Here is a 20,243-nt window from a genome sequence, read left to right on the forward strand (position 1 = left end):
CATTTTCAGCCAATCTCTTCTTATTTAAACCCTGTTTTCTGCAGGATTTGACCGCCTTGAGAATCTTGAAGAGTATACAGGATTAAAGTGTCTATGGCTTGAATGCAATGGTTTAACAAAAATTGAGAACCTGGAGGCTCAGACAGAGTTGCGCTGCCTCTACTTGCACCTCAATTTAATTAATAAAATTGAAAACCTGGAACCCCTGCAAAAGCTGGATTCACTCAACCTCAGTAACAATTATATCAAGATCATTGAAAACCTCTGTAAGTATTTCTAGTGTAGTGTGTTTCATTTATGTTGTATTCATTTTTCCATGCATCAACTTACTAATGACTAGTGATCATATTTTGCAGGGTTTTTTTTATTGGGTTAAAATATTGCAAAAAGTGCAGAAGCAATTTCAGGGAGGCTTTTGGATGGAAAGTCAAACCTATGTGTTTAAAATTTAAATTTTGGAGGGGTTAATTGATCAAAAGAACAGGTTTTACAGTTACTTACAGTGATGACTTGAACAATTTATATAGTTATTCCTTACCTTGGAATACCTACTGAATCCTTTGGTTTCATTCCTCTTTATCTAGCACTTTTTCATTTGTTTTTTAAGTCGGATGTGCTCTAGTGGCCAAGGACATGATAGCCAAATCTTTCCTGACTACAAAGGAATTTATGCCATGTTGAGGTAGCTACACTTGACATGATAAAGAGGGATTTCTATGCACCACCACTTGTGTGTTTTAGATGTAACTTGAAATAGTAGCTCTTGCTTCTGTGTAATTGACTAGTTCAAAAGATAAATATGCATTTAAAACAAATTCAGGCATTCTAGGCTTTGTGATAAAGAAACAGAAATGGTGTGTGGGGGGGAAAGGCTTGGAAATACATTGCCAGACATCAAATATATATGAAACAGTCACAACGTGAAAAATAGTCATGATATTTAAAGCAGCAGTTTTCTACTCTGTCCAGAGAATTATCCTTGCACAGAAGGCTGTGAATTAATTTTCCTTTCATTGTATTGTTATTGTCCAACAGCTTGTCTGACAGTTCTGCACACTCTGCAGATTGCTCACAATAAGTTACAAACAGTGGAAGACATACAGCACTTGCAGGAGTGCCCAACTATCTGTGTCCTTGACCTTTCTCACAACAAGTTAGATGATCCAAATATTCTAAATATCCTGGAGACCATGCCTGATTTGGTAAGCAAAATATACATGAGGATTTTGTATATGTTCACCTACATGAGTTAGAGACAATAGCCTCATTAAATTGTCTTGTCAGAGAGAACCCAATACACAATAATAGTAGAACTTCATCTTCATTAGAAGAAGGTGCTCTAGAGATAAAGTATATGGTTAGTAGCACTAGGCAAATAATTGAATTTTTGGCTCACTGAAAAAGTAACATATAATTTTGGGTTGAACAAAATGTTTTGCCCCAAAATGATACATTTAGACATCAGGTGTTTTTGGTTATTTTTAAACACACAGCTTTCCCCCTCCCCCGCTCTTTTTTTTTTTTTTAAGTTAAACCTAGCTAAAATTCAAAATAAAATATTTCAACTTCTTTGGAATATTTTTTCCCCAGCTGAAACTGTTCACTAATTTCAACCCGAATTTGTAAACAGTTTCAGTCAACCTGAAGCTGCATGTTTCAACAAATAAAGTATTTTCCCCCCAAAATTCACCCAGCGCCATTGATTTGTTATAGTCTCTAAATATTTTCTCTGATTCTTCCCCTGAACTTTTAAAAGAAGTTCCATAGATTATTTGAATTCTAGGGGAAAAAACTAAGTATTGTACAGTTAGAAAAGCTCCAAATTGTTGTCAAAAACCCTTATTGTAATCTTAATGCTACCTACTCTAGTCTCATGGACATTTTTTTCTCTGTATTGTACGTGCAAGTTTGTTTTCTTTGTAAAAACAAAGATAGCCCTGATGAGATGGAAAATAATGTTTATACTGTCATTTAAACTGAATCTTAACTATCAAAAAACTGCATGGAGATAGCTAGATTGAATAGGAAATTAGTAAGATTAGGTCTGTGGTTATCAGCAAATACTACTATAGTAGTTTAAAAAAATCAAATATTAATGCAACTTTGTCCATGATTGGAGGTTTTCCCCGTGTTGTTTGCATGCTGGGGTATATCACTCATTTTTTTTGAAGCCTCCTAGGTTCACAGATTATAGAGAAAGTGCCTATCAGAAGTTAATTTTTATCTCTTTTTAAAAAAAACTATGTACCTTGCTTTTATAGCGTGTGCTGAATTTGATGGGAAATGAAGTGATTAAGAAAATTCCTAATTATAGAAGGACACTTACTATTCGACTAAAACAGTTAACATACCTGGATGATAGGCCAGTTTTTCCAAAGGACAGGTGAGAAATAGTGAAGTCTTCTTTACATAGCAATGCAGATTAAATACTAATGATCACACATTCCATTTTTAATCAATATTTTTGTCATGCATGGAGAAGAAGAATGTGACCAAAATAAGGAGTCACAGGATAAGAGGGAAGGTCCTCTTGTTTATGAGTAACTGGTTAAAAGGCAGAAAACCAAGGGTAGGAATAAATGGTCAGTTTTCAGAATGGAAAGAGGTAAATAGCGGAGTCTCCCAGGAGTCTGTACTCGGACCAGTGCTGTTCAACATATCCATAAATGATCTGGAAAAAGGGGTAATCAGTGAGGTGCCAAAATTTACAAAATGATAAAAAATTACTCAAGATAGTTAAGTCAAAAGCAGACTGTGAAGACTTACAAAGGGATCTCACAAAACTGAGTGACGGGGTAACAAAATGGCAGATGAAATTCAGTGTTGATAAGTAACGCACATTGGAAAATATAATCTCAACTACATGTGCAAAATGATGAGGTCTAAATTAGCTCTTAACCGTCAAGAAAGAGATCTTGAAGTTCTTGTGGATAGTTCTCTGAAAACATCTGCTCAATATGCAGCAGTAGTCAAAAAAAGCAAACATAATGTTAGGAACCATTAAGAAAGGGATAGATAATAAGACAGTAAATATCATAATGCCACTATATAAATCCACGGTATGTCCACACCTTAAATACTGTGTGCTGTTCTGGTCGCTCCATCTCAAAAAAGATATGTTGGAATTGGAAAAGATACAGAAAAGGGCAACAAAAATTATTAGGGGTATGGAACAGCTTTTGTATGAAGAGATTAAAAAGACTTGGACTGTTCAGCTTGAGAAAGAGATGACCAAGGAGATATGACTGAGGTCTATAAAATTGTGACTGGTGTGGAGAAAGTGAATAAGGAAGTGTTATTTAGTCTTTCACATAACACAAGAACTAGGGGTCACCCAATGAAATCAATAGCCAGCAGGTTTAAAACAGACAAAGGGAAGTACTTCATACAATGCAGTCAACCTGTGGAACTCCTTGCCAGGGAACGTTGTAAAGGCCAAAACCATAACAGGGTTGAAAAAAGAACTAGAGTTCATGGAGGATAGGCTATTAGCCACGATGGACAGGAATGCAACTCCATGCTCTGAGTGTCCCTAGCCTCTGTTTGCTAAAAGCTGGGAGTGGAAGACAGGAGATGAATCACTCTTTGATTGCCTGTTCTGTTCATTCCCTCTGAAGCACCTGGCATTGGCCACTGTTGGAAGACAGGATACAGGGCTAGATGGATCTTTGGTCTGACCAAGTGTGGCCAGTCTTATGTTCTTATGACCATAGGTCATAAGTGGGGATAGTGGCCTTGTGTACACTAGTATCTTACAGTTAAGAGTTCTGCATTCCAAATTCTTAATATAAGGAAACAAAATATCTCCCTCAGAATGTGGTATATTCCTATACACAATTTTACAGATTTTACTAACAAAAGATGCAAACTCGGTTGTTGTAATCACTAGCCTTTACAAACTTGTGTTCCTTATCTGTTCTGTTTCACCTACAAAATATCTGTACCTTACATAGCAGTCCTTGCTGCTCAGGGAAGCATTTTTTCTGATGCTCATCTGCTCAGTAACTTTTCTTCCCTTGCAAATAGATATTTGAAGGCTCCCTTTCATCATGAACACACTGTGCCACTAGTATTTACAAAACTGTGTTACAGTGGTCTTGCCTTTTGTCATTAGAGCCTGTGCAGAAGCCTGGGCCATGGGCGGGCGTGAAGCAGAGAAGAGTGAAAGGGAAAAATGGGAGACCAGAGAGAGAAAGAAGATCCAAGACAGCATTGATGCGCTAACAGCGATCAGGCGAAAAGCTGAAGAGAAGAAAAGACAAAGGGAAAAGGAAGAAAGAGAGATACTTAGAAAGTGTGAAAATAGAGGTACAACAGAGGCCCAGGAAGGTTTGTGATAAGCTTTTGGATAAAGCTCCTGTTTCTCTCTGCTTTAAGTCTAATTGAAGTTCTAACTGTCTAATATTACCTTACTTTGACATTACTTTTTATCAAGCAATGATCAGTGCACAAAATTTCCTTCTTATTTTCAAGAGTGTACATCCAGAGTAACTCTACTGACTTCAGTGGAGTTACAACAATATATGTCTGTAGAAAATGAGAACAGAATTTGACAAGTTGACTATAGCTTAGAGGATTTAATGCAGCCCTGATGCTGCAATAATAAAGATGATATCTTACACTGATGGAGAAAGTCAAGGTGGGTTAGGTAATATCTTTTATTGGACTAGCTCCAGTTGGTGAGAGAGAGAAGCTTTTGAGTTACACAGGTCTGGGAAAGGCATTCAAAGAGTACCAAAACCCAAAGTCCAATACAAGATATTACCTCACCCACCTTGTATCTCTAATATCCTGGGACTGACACGGCTACAACAAACACTGCATACAACTGATCTAGAAAGTGATTTTAGAAGGAATCAAGCAGTTATTTTCCCCATATATTGATATTTTAAAAGAAATCAATATTCCCAAAGGTTTCCAAATACATTAAGGTAAAAAGGATCTTTAAAAACAAACAAACACAGTTTTCTGTCCCATGTCTCAGCTATCATTCTCTACTATATTAATTGACAGTCAGGACTGGAGCCTGTAATTTACCAGCAGTCACTATTATGCAGGCTGTGTGTGGATGATTTTAACAACTCATTCACTTTCTGCCATCTCTACACCATGGAGTCTCCTTCCACATTACTTAACATAACCAGTGTATGAATAGGTTTCAGAAAGCTTATGCTCTAATAAATTTGTTAGTCTCTAAGGTGCCACAAGTACTCCTGTTCTTTTTGCAGTGTATGAATAGTAAAACTTCCCAGCTGAGACTTTGGGTAACAGCAAATAGGTTGCAAGATGGCCAAAACACCACCCACAAACCAAGTGTAGCCAGAGGTTTGACTACAAAGCATATTTTCAGGGATCTACCCACTGATTAAAATTTTAGAGATTAGAGGGAGTTTTGCAACAAATAGATGAGATCTCAGTGAGTTATGGAAGTTATGTAAGGAACTCCCTCTTTGGCTCTTATCCAGAAAAATGCTGAACCATGTACTTAATTTCAGGTGCATAAGTAATCCTTTTGAAATCATTGGCTTAAATTCAAATACTTAAAGTTAAGCATTGGCTTAAATGCTTTTCCTGGATCAGGTCTTTTGACTGGGCACTGACAGATGGGCAAACCACTTGCACAACGTGTCTATAGCCACCTGAGGGATATTGATTCCGAATGACAGACCAAATACAAAAGAGCTTTTTGGTGTGTGAGAGCTAAGAGTGAAGACCATATATTATAGCCTGAATACTCTTACCTTGCAAGAACTTGCTCTACTGCTTTACTTTTATCAACTTTCCTACTGCTTTAGGAGAGGTTCCACCCACAAGTTACAGCAGCGATGTGAGTAACAATACTTCAGGGATTTCAAATGCTTCTGAAGAGACAGAAACTCAGAAGATTAAGAAATTTGTAAATGAAAGCATGGAGGCCCATGATGAAGTTTTAGCTGAAACATCAAGTAAAGAAGATCTGGATAGCCTGCATACTAACGTAACCGGTAACATTCAGAAGGATGGGCAAGAAGCTAATTCTCACAAATGCCCAAATTTCAGTACTAATGAAGAAGGTAATGTACACTGTAAAGAGACACACAGAAGTGAAAAGAGAAACAGATGATGAGCCAAACTTTTTGCTGATATACATCCCCAGTGACCTGATTGAATTCATTGGGGTTGCCTGGGATGTAAGAATGAGGAACTTGGCTTAGCATCTTTCCACAGTATGTAACTGAGGAAAATGGAGTTTCGGGTAACATGGCATTAAACACCAATAAAGTTTTTAAAAAAGGAGGGAGGGGCTGATGCTTTGGTGCTTTTATAAGTGAAACAATTACATTGACCTACATTTCAATTTCTTCCTTTCAAAATGCAAAAATCAACTTATATAATTCAAAGGAGTTCACTGGTACGATGTAAAGACAGAACGGTGAGATACAGCTGGCTTGGGTACAAAACTTTGGAAATATATAATGGAAGAAAAAATTCATCATGTTGGGTCTAATCACACTTTCCTAATCTTAAAAATTTCTCATGTACTTTGGACCTAATTCTGCAAGTTAGACATATCCTTATATTTTCTAACACATTGAGTTTCATGAATGCAGAAAAATCCAAATTTCCTTAGTGTAGACATGGCTAGAGACTGGAGATAAGATGAATTTAGATCAGTGATAGCTTTGAATATCAGGAGGGAGACAGACCTCAATTAGGGACTTAATAGACAAATAACTGACTAAATATTTTTCCTTATGCCTTAGCGATACTAGTAGGGAATATGGCTACCGAAGGTGCCCTGGTTACTGAACTGGATGAGTCTGCAGAAACAGAGCAAATTAAACTGGAGATACCAGAGAAGCTTTTCATTGATGTATGTATTAGGGCTGAGTATGTAATCATTTGTTTCGTATTTTGAGGGACCCAAATTTAGATCACATCAGTTGTCCACAAATTCACTCCTCTTATATACTGGCTAAACAATTGCGTGTGGCCCAGGTTTTGTAGAACTTTCCACTGCCAACAAAAATTCCCTGAAAAAAATATGAAGTACAATGCAACATCTGCCTGGGACCTACATGGCATCTGGCGAGGTTTTCTGAAGTTCCTTTGGTAAATTTCTTGACACATCTTCCACATCTTGTCTGCTCTGTTGCACACAGTAGTTCTAAAGTCAAACTGTTTAGAACTCTGAAATCTACTTTCATTTTGTGTAAAAAAAAAAAAAAGTTTTCAATTTTAAAAAGATGTCAATTACAATATAATTATTCTCATTGGAAAAAAATGTATCCAAGAGTTAGCCAAAACCCAAATCTAATGTACAATGAAAAATATAAACTACTGAACAAAAAATCATGAGGAATAAATAGCCATCCAGTCATTTTGTATACATATTATTTGAGTCTAGAGCAATAATTAATCTTTCAACAATAGTTATATTTAAAAAAAATAAAGAAATATACATTAGCCAATATATATAATTAAAGATTACCAATCTAATACCCTTTTCAGGGCTGCCCAGAGGATTCAGGGGGCCTGGGGCAAAGCAATTTTGGGGGCCCCTTCCATAAAAAAAAGTTGCAATACTATAGAATACTATATTCTCATGGGGGCCCCTGTGGGGCTTAAGGCAAATTGCCCAACTTGCCCCCTCCCCCCCTAGGCAGCCCTGACTCTTTTTCTGTTATTTGGGCCCTGAGTATGTAGATAAAGTTAAACAAATACATAACTATAATTAAGGATATGCGTAATCCCACTGAAAAAAAACTCTCTCTATATATAATAGCATAGAGAATCTAAAGTAACCAAAAAAGAAAAAAAAATCATATTTAAACTTTAAGGGATGCAGATTCTGCCCCTACTGACAAACTCAGAATTCTGAAATTATTATTTTTCAAAGCACTCTCTCTATTCTCTTATTTAGAATCAGGATGCAGTGATTTGTGTTTTATTAGCAATGTATCTTTTAATTGTCTTTTAGTTTCTCTTTCCCTAAGGGGGTGTGTGACACTTTTTGCCTTGGTGGAATGCTCACTACAATGTACTCCCACTGTTTACTTTATACTTTGTCTAGCTGTGAATATTTGCTGGATCAAGCCCTTAATCTGCAATTTGTATGGTATCAGTTTAGAGTGCAGATTTTGAAGCCACTCAAAAACTAGCTTAAAAGCAATCTCAATATTGTGTGCACCCTCATTGGGAAAATCATCTGGGCTATGAGTAGGGCCCTACCAAATTCACGGCCATGAAAAACACGTCACGAACTGTGAAATCTGGTCTCCCCCCATGAAATCTGGTCTTTTGTGTGTTTTTGCCCTATACTATACAGATTTCACGGGGGAGACTCCTCCCTGCCCTCCATTCCTCATAGAGCTTACCCAGAAGCCATGCTGCTATTACATTCCCCCACTGTAGTTGCAGATGACCACCTCTGAGAGGAATAGATGTTACAAAAGGAGAGTAGGAAGCAGCATTAACATTTCTATCTAGAAATCTCTTGGGTTTGAGCGGCACATATGCAGTGCAGATGTTCCCTGGACACCCCCAAATCAGCCTATGCCCCCAGAGATCCTCCCCACCTGACAGTGGGCATGTAGATGGGTTTCTGTAGGCTGACATGCAGGAGTGAACACTGCTTCTTCTTTTTAGAGCTGTCCTATCCTTTTCTCCTTCCTCCCTCCTTCCTTCCTCCTGCATGGTAGTAGAGAGGATTTGGTGCTCTAAGACTATTGCTAGCCTGATTTTGGAGGCAGATATTCTATTCCATACTAGGCATGCATTTGAAAGACAAGGTTGCCATTTTGGAGGGGGGACACAATTGTGGAGAGTTCTAATTAGAGTGTCAGTTTTAAAAGTTTTGCTTCAGAGCTCAGGTTTCAAATGGGGTTTTGCTTTTTAGGCGTTAGAAATTGCCTATACCATTGATAAGCTATTTTGTGATCTGCTTCAGGAACTGCCTGATTTAGAAGATGTGGATGTTAGTGAATTCTCACCAGTAGAGGAAAACTCAATCAGAAAGGTGAGCTTCTTGCTAATTATTCTTATCAGGCTGGTGCTCTTCTACTCACATTTACTAATACATTATAATATGTACAATAAAGTATAAATTGTGCATTTCTGTGTGAGAGGTGGAATAGTTATTTAATTTATAAAATGTGATCGGCAAAATTTACCAGCACATTCGCTATACATTAAAACAATGAGTTGCATGTTACCTTTCAATTTGAATTGCCACCTTATCACACTGTAACAATAAAAGGATAGTAAAGTGAAACCTAAATAAGATGGACCTCTTAAGAGTGTATTGTATTTCATTTTTACTTATAAAATATGAAAGAATGATATACATTTACTGTAATGAATTGGATTGATTGACAAACTGCCCTCTACCGAATAAAATCAGAGGTGCTCAATTGGATTTCATAGGCCCAATGCTGCTAACAGCCATAAGATATAGGCTTATTCTGCTCTGTTGGTAGGAGCCTGCAGTTAGTTTTAAACCCACAGTTGCCAATGAGATTCCAAATGAGCAAAATATGCAGCATAGTGGCAACTGTCAAGACCCAGGTGAATGTCGATTGTTAGAGAATTACATATAAATGATACAAAATGGTATTTTTCTGTCCTGGTGTTATATAGACGCTATTAATATTGGCTTCATTGGATAAATTATACAACTGGATTATACAACTGGATACATTAAAATTGGAAAGCTACCTAAGAACATATTTCTCATCACTAGTCACCTCTCCATTCTTCAGTCACGTGTACCCAGTGGGTGGCAACAATAGAAGCACCTTCAGAAACTTTCCAGAATTTTTAGTTCCCCTAACATGAGGCAGGAGTCTACTTTATGCAATCTTAAAAGAACCTTTGATTCACCTACAACAGAAAAATCCATGTGGTTTTTTCTTCTCCTCTGGACATGAATCTAGAAAACTAGAAACAATTTATTTGGGAATGCTTTAGTCCTCAATTAATAATTTGTTCTGATATACTGTATGCAAATACTTGACCAGATCTACTACAGTAACTCCTCACTTAAAGTCATCCCGGTTAACGTTTCGTTGTTACGTTGCTGATCAATTAGGGAACATGATTGTTTAAAGTTGTGCAATGCTCCCTTCTAACGTTGCCTGCTTTGTCAACTGCTTGCAGCTAGCTGGTGGGGGCCTGGAACCAGGGTGGACGGGCAGCTCCCCGCCCCCCTAAGTTCCTTGTGCAGCAGCCACCCAGCAGGCTAGCAATTGCAGCTGTCCCTCCCCCCACTGCCATGTGCTGCTCCTGCCCTCTGCCTTGGAGCTGCTCCCCGAGACTCCTGCTTGCTGTGCGGGGGGGAGGGAAGGAAGAGGGGGGCTAATGTCAGGGTGTCCCCCTCCCCCCTGCTCCTGCACCCCGCTTACCCCATCTTCCATAGAGCAGGGGACACACACAACAGGGTTCAGGACAGAGGGAGCTTGCTGGCAGCAGCAGCTGTGGTCTCCGCAAGCTGATCTAATTAACAAGGCAGCGTACTTAAAGGGGAAATGCGCATCTCTCTCTCACACACACAGTGTCTCTCTGTCTGCAATGCTCTCTCCCCTCCCTCTATTCCTGCTGCCCTGTAGAGTGTGAGAGTTAACCCTTGAGGGCTCAGCCGAGTGCTAGTTCATCATTTAGCAGTAAGGCATTCCCTGGAAAATATCCCACCCTCTGACTCCTCCACCTCAACCAAGCTTCACAATCATCATCACTGTGTACCAGTATTAAATTGTTTGTTTAAAACTTATACTCTGTGCATGTGTGTGTGTGTGTGTGTGTGTGTGTGTATACATATATATAGAGAGAGAGAGTCTTTTGTCTGGTGAAAAAAAATTCCCTGGAACCTAACCCCCTCATTTACATTAATTCTTATGGGGAAACTGGATTCACTTAACATCGTTTCGCTTAAAGTCACATTTTTCAGGAACATAACTACAGTGTTAAGTGAGGAGTTACTGTATTTGGTCAGCTACACTGCATTTTAATCTGTTAGAATAGTGCCATCTTGTGAAAATAATCAGAAAGACTCAGTACACATTTGTACAGGCAGTGCTGGGGAATGAAACAATCATTTATGCATAGTTATTGAGATTAACAGCAGACAGAAAATCAAATGAGGAGAAAAACTAGCAAGATATCAGCCCTACACTGTAACTAGTCGCAAATGTAATTTTCCACGCTGGCCTCATCCCCTTCTTCTTTACATGGGCCCTTGGGAGGAGGCCCACGCCCCAAAATTTTCCCTCCCGCAAAGAATAAAGGTCCATACAAAGGATGCCCAGTTTGTATTTAGCTTAAAAGCCCTCCATCCATGTAAATCAAAACTGCGGTTCTCAGCCCAAACTTGCCCCCATTCCTGTATGTGGGACTGGAATAGGCAAATAGCTCTTTCGGGGCCCCCCACTGCAATGTATTGACCCCACATCACCTGTCCCTCCAGGGGGCAGAGAAGGAGAATCAGGAGCTGCAGGGCTCCTTGGGCACCTGCCTCCCACAGCACACTGTGACTCACCCACAAGTGCTAATGGAGGGTCCCTACCAGGACCATACTCAAGGCTGGTGGCAATTTGTCCACCCTCCCTCACTTGTCCCTGGATTAGGGGAAGCCAACCAGCACTCTGACTCCACCTGAGCTGAAGCCAAGTGCAAGATGAAGGCTGTCATTCAGACACACAACCCCAATGGAGAGCACTTCCAGCAGGGCCCCACAGGGTCACCCTGGGGCTGCCCCAGTACCCTAGCTCTGACCAGAAGTCCCCATGGAGATCCCATGCTGCCGCTGAACCTGTAACCCCAAGTGTACCCTGGCCTTGTTCCATGTCATCTCTGCCCCCTGACATCGTGTGACTGCTGAGCTTTGTGGCAAATGACCTGATTTAGAGCAGGCTGAATCCCTGGGGAGCTGGGATCAGGGAGCCAGCCAACTTCCCAGTGGCCCAGGAATGGGCCAGTCAGAGCCACTGGAGACACACAAGAGAACCTAACAAGACAGCCAGAAATACTGCATGAGAACCTCTCCCCTAAGGCTGAAAAAGAGCATAGGGCCCAATAAGCCCCACTCTGTAAGTGGGACAGGCACAAATAACCTCAACTACTTTGCCATTTATACAGCTTTGATTTGTTTTGATTATTTTAATTTAAAAAATCTGAAAGACATAATTTATTGGTATTTCAATTTGGTGATTGACTCCTGGCATACATTAGAAATTTATATTCTTTAAAAACAAAAACAACCCCACTTAACACATATGAATAGGTTCAGATAATTTTAGTTAGTGGCATCTAGAATGTTTTATAGGCTGCAGATCCTCCAACATTGAAAACTGCTTAATCAAGTGTGCCTTCATTTTATGAACTCTAATTAGTTTATGACATGCCAGTTAAGACTGATGTCTGATAACTGATTGGGAGAAAATTCAGCTCTTTTCCACCAGGCAGCCCTGATATTTCTGCTTTCCTTGATCTCTGTATGAAGTGGATGTTGTATGTATGGTGGGGGGAGCAGGGTATTAAAACTGAGAACTGTCTCATGGATCTAAGAGCAGAAGTTTGCCTTTGAATTGTAATAATCTCTTAGTGGCTACTTCAGTAGTAACAGATTATTTTCAATTATGTTGTCTACCTTTATAGCAAGCATGTCATCCAAAGATTGAAATCATTTCTGAAGTGAGTGATGACAAGGACTCTGCATCAGAGGAAAACAAAACCTTATTTGGGAACTCAATAACAGAAGAGATCCCAACAACCATCTTTTCAAATATATGTAAGGTACCTGAAGACAGTCAAAGGGAAACCACAAGACTCCTTGTAGAAGGTTTAGCAGAGCCTTGGAGTCCAGAGAGCGACTTAGAGATCAAAGTTAAAGCCAAACCTTTGAAACCATTGATACAAGAGATTATTGCTGAACCAATAGATGAGATACTGACATCAGCAGCCTACAATAAAGTGGATAACCTAACCCCAGAGGAATTGGACAACAAAGACAGTCACATTAAACCCTCCTGCCCTGGTAAGATTATTGTAACAGAATTTAAAAAAAAACAACAACAGGTAAACAAGGGGGAAATGGGAGATGGTGGCTGTATTTTGAAAGAAGGAGTTTGTTCACCCATTGACAGTGACCTTAGCTAGTTAGGACTGGGGGAAAGAAGGGACTGAGGAAATCCCTTAGTGCTCTTCCCCCCAGTTTGTTGTACCCTACTGGGATCCCAGTAGGTTGAGACAGAGTATTTTTCTGTGACTATTTCCATGCAAATGTTCATAGTAGATTTCAATAATTGGGATTTGTTTCTTTTTCCAGTAATAAAGATGATTAATCACAATTTCACTTGTCTTCATGCTTTAACAGAGAATAGCACTGCGGACAAAACAGTGCAGTGCCTGGCAGAAAATGGAGGATCCCCTCATAAACCACAAGAAGATAACAAGGACATTGAATATGGATTAGATTAAGTGATGAATAAAAATGGACCAAATCTGGAATATACCATCCGGCCCACTATTTGTGGTTATTCCTACTGTGGGTCCCTTAGTAAAACACCTGAAAATACACTTTGAGTGATGTCATTCATAAAATGACTGCCTTAATATAAGAACTTTGTGTTCTATCACAAAGTCAGCCAGTCATAACATAACAGTATAGCTCTCAGAAGCACTACATTAAAGTGCAGCATTTCTGTGAATGATGCCAGACAAAACTATTCCACACTGCTATGCAGAAGAAGGTGGCTAATTGCCAGCTAACCCACAGGTACCAAGTGCTTTATGGTCTGATTTTCAAAGGTGCTGAGCACCTATAGCTCCCATTGCAGTCAATCACTTGAGAGCACGCAGTACCTTTAAACATCGGGTCAGTAACGTTTAAAGGTTGAATTGAGGTTTCTTTTGAGAAGTTATTTCTCATGTCTTTCAAAAAATAGGGAAGTTAAATGTTTCATTTATTTCTATAGTTTTAATTCACTGTGTTACATTTATTTTTATTCGGTCTAAAGAAAATTCTGTTATTAAGGTGTTGCATTGTTAATTTGTACAATTTCCATGTATGTATATTCCAGCAAATACTTACCAAACATACTCACTGAAAATAAAGTTAGTTTGCTTCTTAGTAAGATATGTGTAACCCTTCTGCCCCTCTAAGTTGGCAGCAACAAGGGCTGGGTTCAGTATCTAGGGGTTCCGTTTCAATAACACAATGCACAACCGGCTCGAGCCCCCACCCAGTGACCTGGGACAATTACATACCACCCCTCCGGGTGCCTTTAGGAGGCAATACTTCCCCTCTCGCAAGCACGGAGTCTGAGTGTAGCAAAAGCCTTTTAATAAAGGAGGGAAACAATGCAGCATTATGCTGGGGAAACACCACAACCAGGATTCATAACACAAACCATGAGCAAAAGACCCACTTCCAAGTAAGTTTGGCAGTGTCCTTTTCCCCTCAGGGTCTTAAGACCAATCATCCCAAAGTCCAACAACCCCAAAGTCTCTGTCCCTGGTCAGTGCTGCCCCAGAGTTCAAAAGTTTATCTGCAGAGTTTTACCCCCCAGCCTCGGCGGAAATGGGGAGGGGGCACATAGGATGTTAAGGGGCACCTTACATGGTCCGAGGCCGACTGCCCCTCCTCTCCGTTTAGTTCTGCTGCAGCCTTTACCACAAATGGCTCCGCTCTACCAGCCGCGCTGCGCTGCTCCGCTCCTCCAGCTGTCCCCCGCAAACTGCTCTGCTCTGCTCCCCGCTCCATGGGCCGATCCAACCATCCCACAAACTGCTCAGCTCTGCCAGCCGGTCCACTCCACCAGCCATCTCATGAACCACACCAGCTGCCCTCGCAAACGGCTCCACTCCGCTCCACTTGCTGTTCCATGGGCCGCTCCAACCGTCTCACAAACTGCTCAGCTCTGCCAGCTGCTTAGCAATATTTCTTCAGGCTCCCCCCCTAGTTAACACAGTACTGAGTGATCTCAGCTCAGCAATTTTAGCTCTTTTAGTGATTTCAGCTTGTAGTAGGGGAGCCACAGTACTGATGCACCATTGGCCCAAAGTGAATTCAGCTCAGCAACTTCTAGCTAGACTCCTAATGGAAACAAACTTAGTTCTGCTAGTCAACAGTGGAGAAAGAGGGTAGTGCAATTGGTGTTCCAGGCCCTCAAAAGGGGCCCATACCATCAGGTACACATACCTGTCCCCAACCTCTCTCAATTCACTGTGTTTTGTAACCCATGCCCCTTGTCTAGCGAGTGCTACTTAGTTACTGGTGAGTCCCTCTGTCATACAACAATTCCACTGGCCTTGATTCACAGAATCAGGGTAACAACACTTTATTCTTCCTGCCCCAATAACAGAGAAACTGGGGATCCCACACCAGCCAAAGCAACCACTTTCAGTTGTAAAAACAACAAGGAGTCTGGTGGCACCTTAAAGACTAACAGATTTATTTGGGCATAAGCTTTCGTGGGTAAAAACCTCACTTCTTCGGATGCAACTTTCAGTTGCAGTTGTCCCAGACTAGGCAGGTGGGTGTGCCTATGCAAACAAGATCAGCCCCTGAAGTTCTTTTCCATCCTCGCCATAATTCACCACCAGATGTCAGGGTAGAGCTCATCCTGACTCTGCTTACATCTGTTAAGACTTTAAAGCTCAAATATTCAAAATTATATGCAGAAAGTGTACTGAAATACTGTGTTCCTGCATGCAAATTATGGGTGTGCATTTTTGCACACAGAGTTAGGGTCACTTGTACCTAACTTATCAAAGAACTGTGATGAAGATACTCCTACACAGACATCACACTTTTATACATGGAACAAGTCTCAGCCCTGAGAGTTAAGACTTTTCAGTTCATTTTTAAAAAATTAAAACAGATTAAATTATTTTCCTGTTAGGGACATCTGAGATGAAGAGGGCAAACAGTTTTGTTGTTGATAGGTTTTCTCTAAACTGCCCAAATTCTGGGACTAGCTCCACAAATCTTTTAGGGAAATAACAAGTCAGTCAGCAACAATAGGCCTGAAGTTTCTGCTATTACATTGGAGGCCAGAAGAAAGCTGTACTGAGTGGAACCATTTCTTCTCTTCTAGGCTTCTCTTTTACCCTGTAGTGGCAACCTTGTGCCAAAATTAAGTGTGGGCTCAGCTGAGACTCTGAGCTCTGGTCCCTGCTCATTCAATACTGCTGAACAAGGGGACATGATTGCAGGAATTTATGCAAGGGTTCACAATAGAGCTTTGCTTCCTTTGTGCCACTGTAGAGGGGAAGTTTGGGAGAACGACCAGTGGAAACACAATTTCATGGATCCACTTAGCTCGTGGCCTCCAAAATCTATGTGGTTAAATTCCTTCCTCACCCCCACACTCCCTCTGTACCTCACCGCACACATTGAATTGCTGCATAAGGTGGTTCCCTTGCAAATCCCAATCTGGTGAAGTGCAGGATGTGAAGCACTACACCCAACTAATCAGATGCAAATTGTTGCACAGAAACAGCTAAGTTCTTATGAGTGGAGGTGGCAGGGCACCTGGAAAGCCTATAGTAGGAAATTGAAAAAGAGGGAGAGGTTGCTAGAAACACCATCCAATTCCTCCACATACCACCCTGTGAAAAGCATTCCCACTTTCTTCTTTGAGTGATTGCACATGTCTATTCCACTTTAGGTGTGCGTGCACTCCCAGTTCACCCAAGCTGGATAGTTTTTCCTCATAATGGTAGCCATTGGAGCGCCCATGAGTTCCCCTCTTGCTTGAGCTTCTAGCTGGTGGTATAAAGGGGAGGGGACTCCCTGACCTTCTCTCAGTTCCTTCTCACGACCTGTGGTCGGTAGAGTGTGTGCACCTGCTCACACAAATTCCTGAGTCAGGTGTCCTCAAGTGATATTTGCAAGGCTGCAACCTGTTCATTGGTACATACTTGCATTAGTCATTATGCTATTTCCCAAGCAACAAGCATCAAAGGCTGATGCTGCTAGATTTGGAAAAATTGTGTTGCAGTTCCTGTTGAGCCACCGAAACCCTCCTCCTTACTGCTTGTGAGTTGCCTAAAATGGAATGGACATAGGGGAGGGATAGCTCAGTGGTTTGAGCATTGGCTTCCTAAACCCAGGGTTGTGAGTTCAATCCTTGAGGGGGCCACTTAGGGATCTAGGGCAAAATCAGTACTTGGTCCTGTTAGTAAAGGCAGGGGGCTGGACTCAATGACCTTTCAAAGTCCTCTCCAGTTCTAGGAGATAGTATATCTCCATTAATTAATTTAATACAAGAACTAGGGGTCATCAAATGAAATTAATAGGCAGCAGGTTTAAAACAAATAAAAGGAAGTTCTTCTTCATGCAGCGCACAGTCAACTTGTGGAACTCCTTACCTGGGGAGGTTGTGAAGGCTAGGACTATAACAGAGTTTAAAAGAGAACTGGATAAATTCATGGTGGTTAAGTCCATTAATGGCTATTAGCCAGGACGGGTAAGGAATGGTGTCCCTAGCCTCTGTCTGTCAGAGGGTGGAGATGGATGGCAGGAGAGAGATCATTTGATCATTGCCTGTTAGGTTCACTCCCTCTGGGGCACCTGGCATTGGCCACTGTCGGTAGACAGGATACTGTACTAGATGAACCTTTGGTCTGACCCGGTACGGCCGTTCTTATGTTCCATTCTGTTATGATCTCTGTAGGCTCTCTGGGTGTTGTCTGCTGGCTTGTAAGTGTCTCCTGTTCCTTTGGGTCACTTATCCCTCTTGTGTGGTTCCCTTGTATGACCTCGGTTCCCTTGTATGACCTTTTGTGTGGTTCCCTTGTATGACCACTGCACCTCTCATGACTCCTTCTGCCCACTCCTGGTGTCTCTAATGGCTGTATCCTCACAGGAGTGCCTGTGTTCAGGGCCAATATCTCTTTGGCTGAACTTTCATCTATTTAGGAACACTATGAGAAGTCCCCCGTAGTCCTGGATTTTTTCAGACACACACACCTAGCCTAGCAAGGTACCTGGAGGCAGGAGGCGTTTGAGGTGTACGCAGACCTAGCCCTTCAGGAACATGACAACATGGGAAAATAAAACTGCTATTTTTACCTTATTGGGGAGGAAGCCAGAGAGGTCTGCACCACTGCCTCAAGTATCACAGTAATTCTAGGAGCCCTGGAGACCTATTGCTCCCCAAAGCAGAATGAAACTGGAGTGTGTACAAGGGTTAGCCGGGGCTCGACCCTCTCCAGGGTGGCGGGGAGCCACACCGGCTCACTACATACAGTTGTCGTTCCGGGGAATTCGTCTGTCCGTGGGGGTTTCCCTCGGCAGCCCTTGCGGTAACTGAAATAAACTCCGTAAGCCCAGGCCCTCAGACAGGGTTGAGCAGTGACAGTACAAACAGTTGGGAGCCCAGGCCCTGGGTCAGGGTGGGGCAACAATGAGTCAGGGACTCAGGCAAGGCTGAGCAATAACAATAGGCTCAAGCCGCCAAGGCCTGGGAGAGGGGGAGACGGCCACCCATGGGTTGGGTGGCGGGGGGACACAGGCCCTCCCACTTCACTGCGTCCCAGCCCGGGGCCCTAGCAGCAACAGAAGACCCGCTGCTGCGTCAGTGGGGATCCTGGCGGCAACACACTGACATGGGCTCTGGCAGTGCTGCAATCGGACTGAGGTCGGCTGCCCCCGGGCTACTTCCAGACTCCCCCTCGGGTCGTACCTGGGTCAGGGTGTTGTGCTCTGGCGGGTCCAGCACCAGGGGTTCTTCAGGGCAGTGGGAGATCAGCAGGCCTGGCAGCTCCTCCAGGTAGCGAGCGCAGGGCAGGCCCGGCCAGTCCTGGCGGCCGCCTTGGGCCACGGGGGTTTCCCAGCTGCAGGCTAGGCTAGAGACGTCTGGCCTCTCCAGTGGCTGGGACCTTACTGAGCTATGAGGGCAAGCCTTTATACTTCCGGGTCGCCGCCTGACCCTCTGAGGGGCGGGCTCTGAGCTCCCTAGCTCCGCCCACTCCAGCCGGGCTCTTCCCTCTCCAGGGCGGCGGGGAGCCACACCGACTCACTACATATCCCTCCCCCCCCCCCCCCCAAGTCTGGCTCCCGCTTGTCGGGGTCAGGCTCTTCCATCCCTCCTAGGCGGGACAGGAAGTCTGCATGCGCATGCTCCTTACCAGCCCTATGCTGGATGGTGAAAGCGTAGGGCTGTAAGGCCAGAACCATCGCAGTAAGCGATCTTTGTTATTTTTCATTCTCATCAACCATCAGAGGGGAGCATGGTTCGTGACTAGTGTGAACAGAGTCCCAAGGAGGTAGTACCATAGGGCATCACAGGTCCACTTCACGGTGAGTGCCTCTTTTTTGACCACGGCGTAATTTTTCTCATGGGGAAATAATTTTTGGCTGAAGTATAGGACCGGGTGGTCCTCTCCATCAACTTCTTGGGACAGGCCGGCCCCCAGCCCCACCTCCGAGGCATCCATGTGGAGGATGAACCCACGGTTGAAGTCAAGACTGTATAGGACCGGCTCCTGGCAGAGACACGTCTGGAGCGTCCGGAAGGCATCTTCGCAGTCTGGGGACCACCGCACCTGCCGGGGACTGTCCTTTGTCAACAGTCCTGTTAAAGGTGCTGCGATGGAAGCAAACCGGGGGATGAACCGCCGATAGTATCCAGCGAGCCCCAGGAACTGTCGGACTTGGCGTTTCGTGGTGAGTGTCAGACAGGCTGCCAGGGCTTGCACTTTCCCGATGAAGGGTTTCACTCGTCCTCCCCCTATGGTGTATCCTAGGTATGTGGCCTCCTGCCATCCGATGTGACACTTTTTCGGGTCCTGCCACACCGCCTCACTACAGAGTGACACAGGTTTTTCACTAGATACCAATCTGAAGCAGAGGGGATAAACCCCTATGTTACTGCCTTATGCACATTGGTTGTTACAGGCAATATTTGGGGACTTGACAGACTCCCTAATCGGAGACAGGATCGTTTGCAGAACTTGGGACCACCACACACAAGTGGCTGCTCCAGGAAGGCACCCTCACATTAGACAGATGTTTAGACATGGGGCATGCAGTGGAAGCCTCAAGAGAGAAGGCCTAGGAGGCACAACTCCCGTACGTGCAGTGAAACAACAGCAAAGGAGAGCAAATGGCCAGGTTTCCATAAATTCATAGATTGCAAGGCCAGAAAGGGACCGTTATGATCATCTAGTCTGACCCCCTGTATAGCACAGGCCATAGAACTTCTCAAAAATAATGTCTAGACTTCATCTTTCAGAAAAACATCCAATCTTGAATTAAAATT

General features: G+C 42.6%; 1 protein-coding gene across 4 annotated transcripts in view; it reads left to right on the forward strand.

Moving 5' to 3' along the window:
• The window catches only part of DNAAF1 (dynein axonemal assembly factor 1), a 32,316-nt gene extending 18,239 nt beyond the window's left edge, over nt 1-14,077 (forward strand). For all 4 annotated transcript variants that reach the window (XM_034788575.1, XM_034788576.1, XM_034788577.1 and 1 more), the window contains 9 exons: nt 45-266; nt 1,036-1,202; nt 2,262-2,383; nt 4,115-4,329; nt 5,796-6,053; nt 6,744-6,853; nt 8,930-8,998; nt 12,631-13,009; nt 13,349-14,077. In XM_034788575.1, the coding sequence (XP_034644466.1) occupies nt 45-266; nt 1,036-1,202; nt 2,262-2,383; nt 4,115-4,329; nt 5,796-6,053; nt 6,744-6,853; nt 8,930-8,998; nt 12,631-13,009; nt 13,349-13,452 (1,646 nt within the window). In that variant the 3' untranslated portion in view covers nt 13,453-14,077. The remainder of the gene's footprint in view (nt 1-44; nt 267-1,035; nt 1,203-2,261; nt 2,384-4,114; nt 4,330-5,795; nt 6,054-6,743; nt 6,854-8,929; nt 8,999-12,630; nt 13,010-13,348) is intronic.
• The last annotated feature ends 6,166 nt before the right edge of the window (nt 14,078-20,243 follow it).

The sequence above is a fragment of the Trachemys scripta genome, chromosome 13 (assembly GCF_013100865.1).
Source record: "Trachemys scripta elegans isolate TJP31775 chromosome 13, CAS_Tse_1.0, whole genome shotgun sequence".
In the NCBI taxonomy this organism is placed as follows: domain Eukaryota; kingdom Metazoa; phylum Chordata; order Testudines; family Emydidae; genus Trachemys; species Trachemys scripta.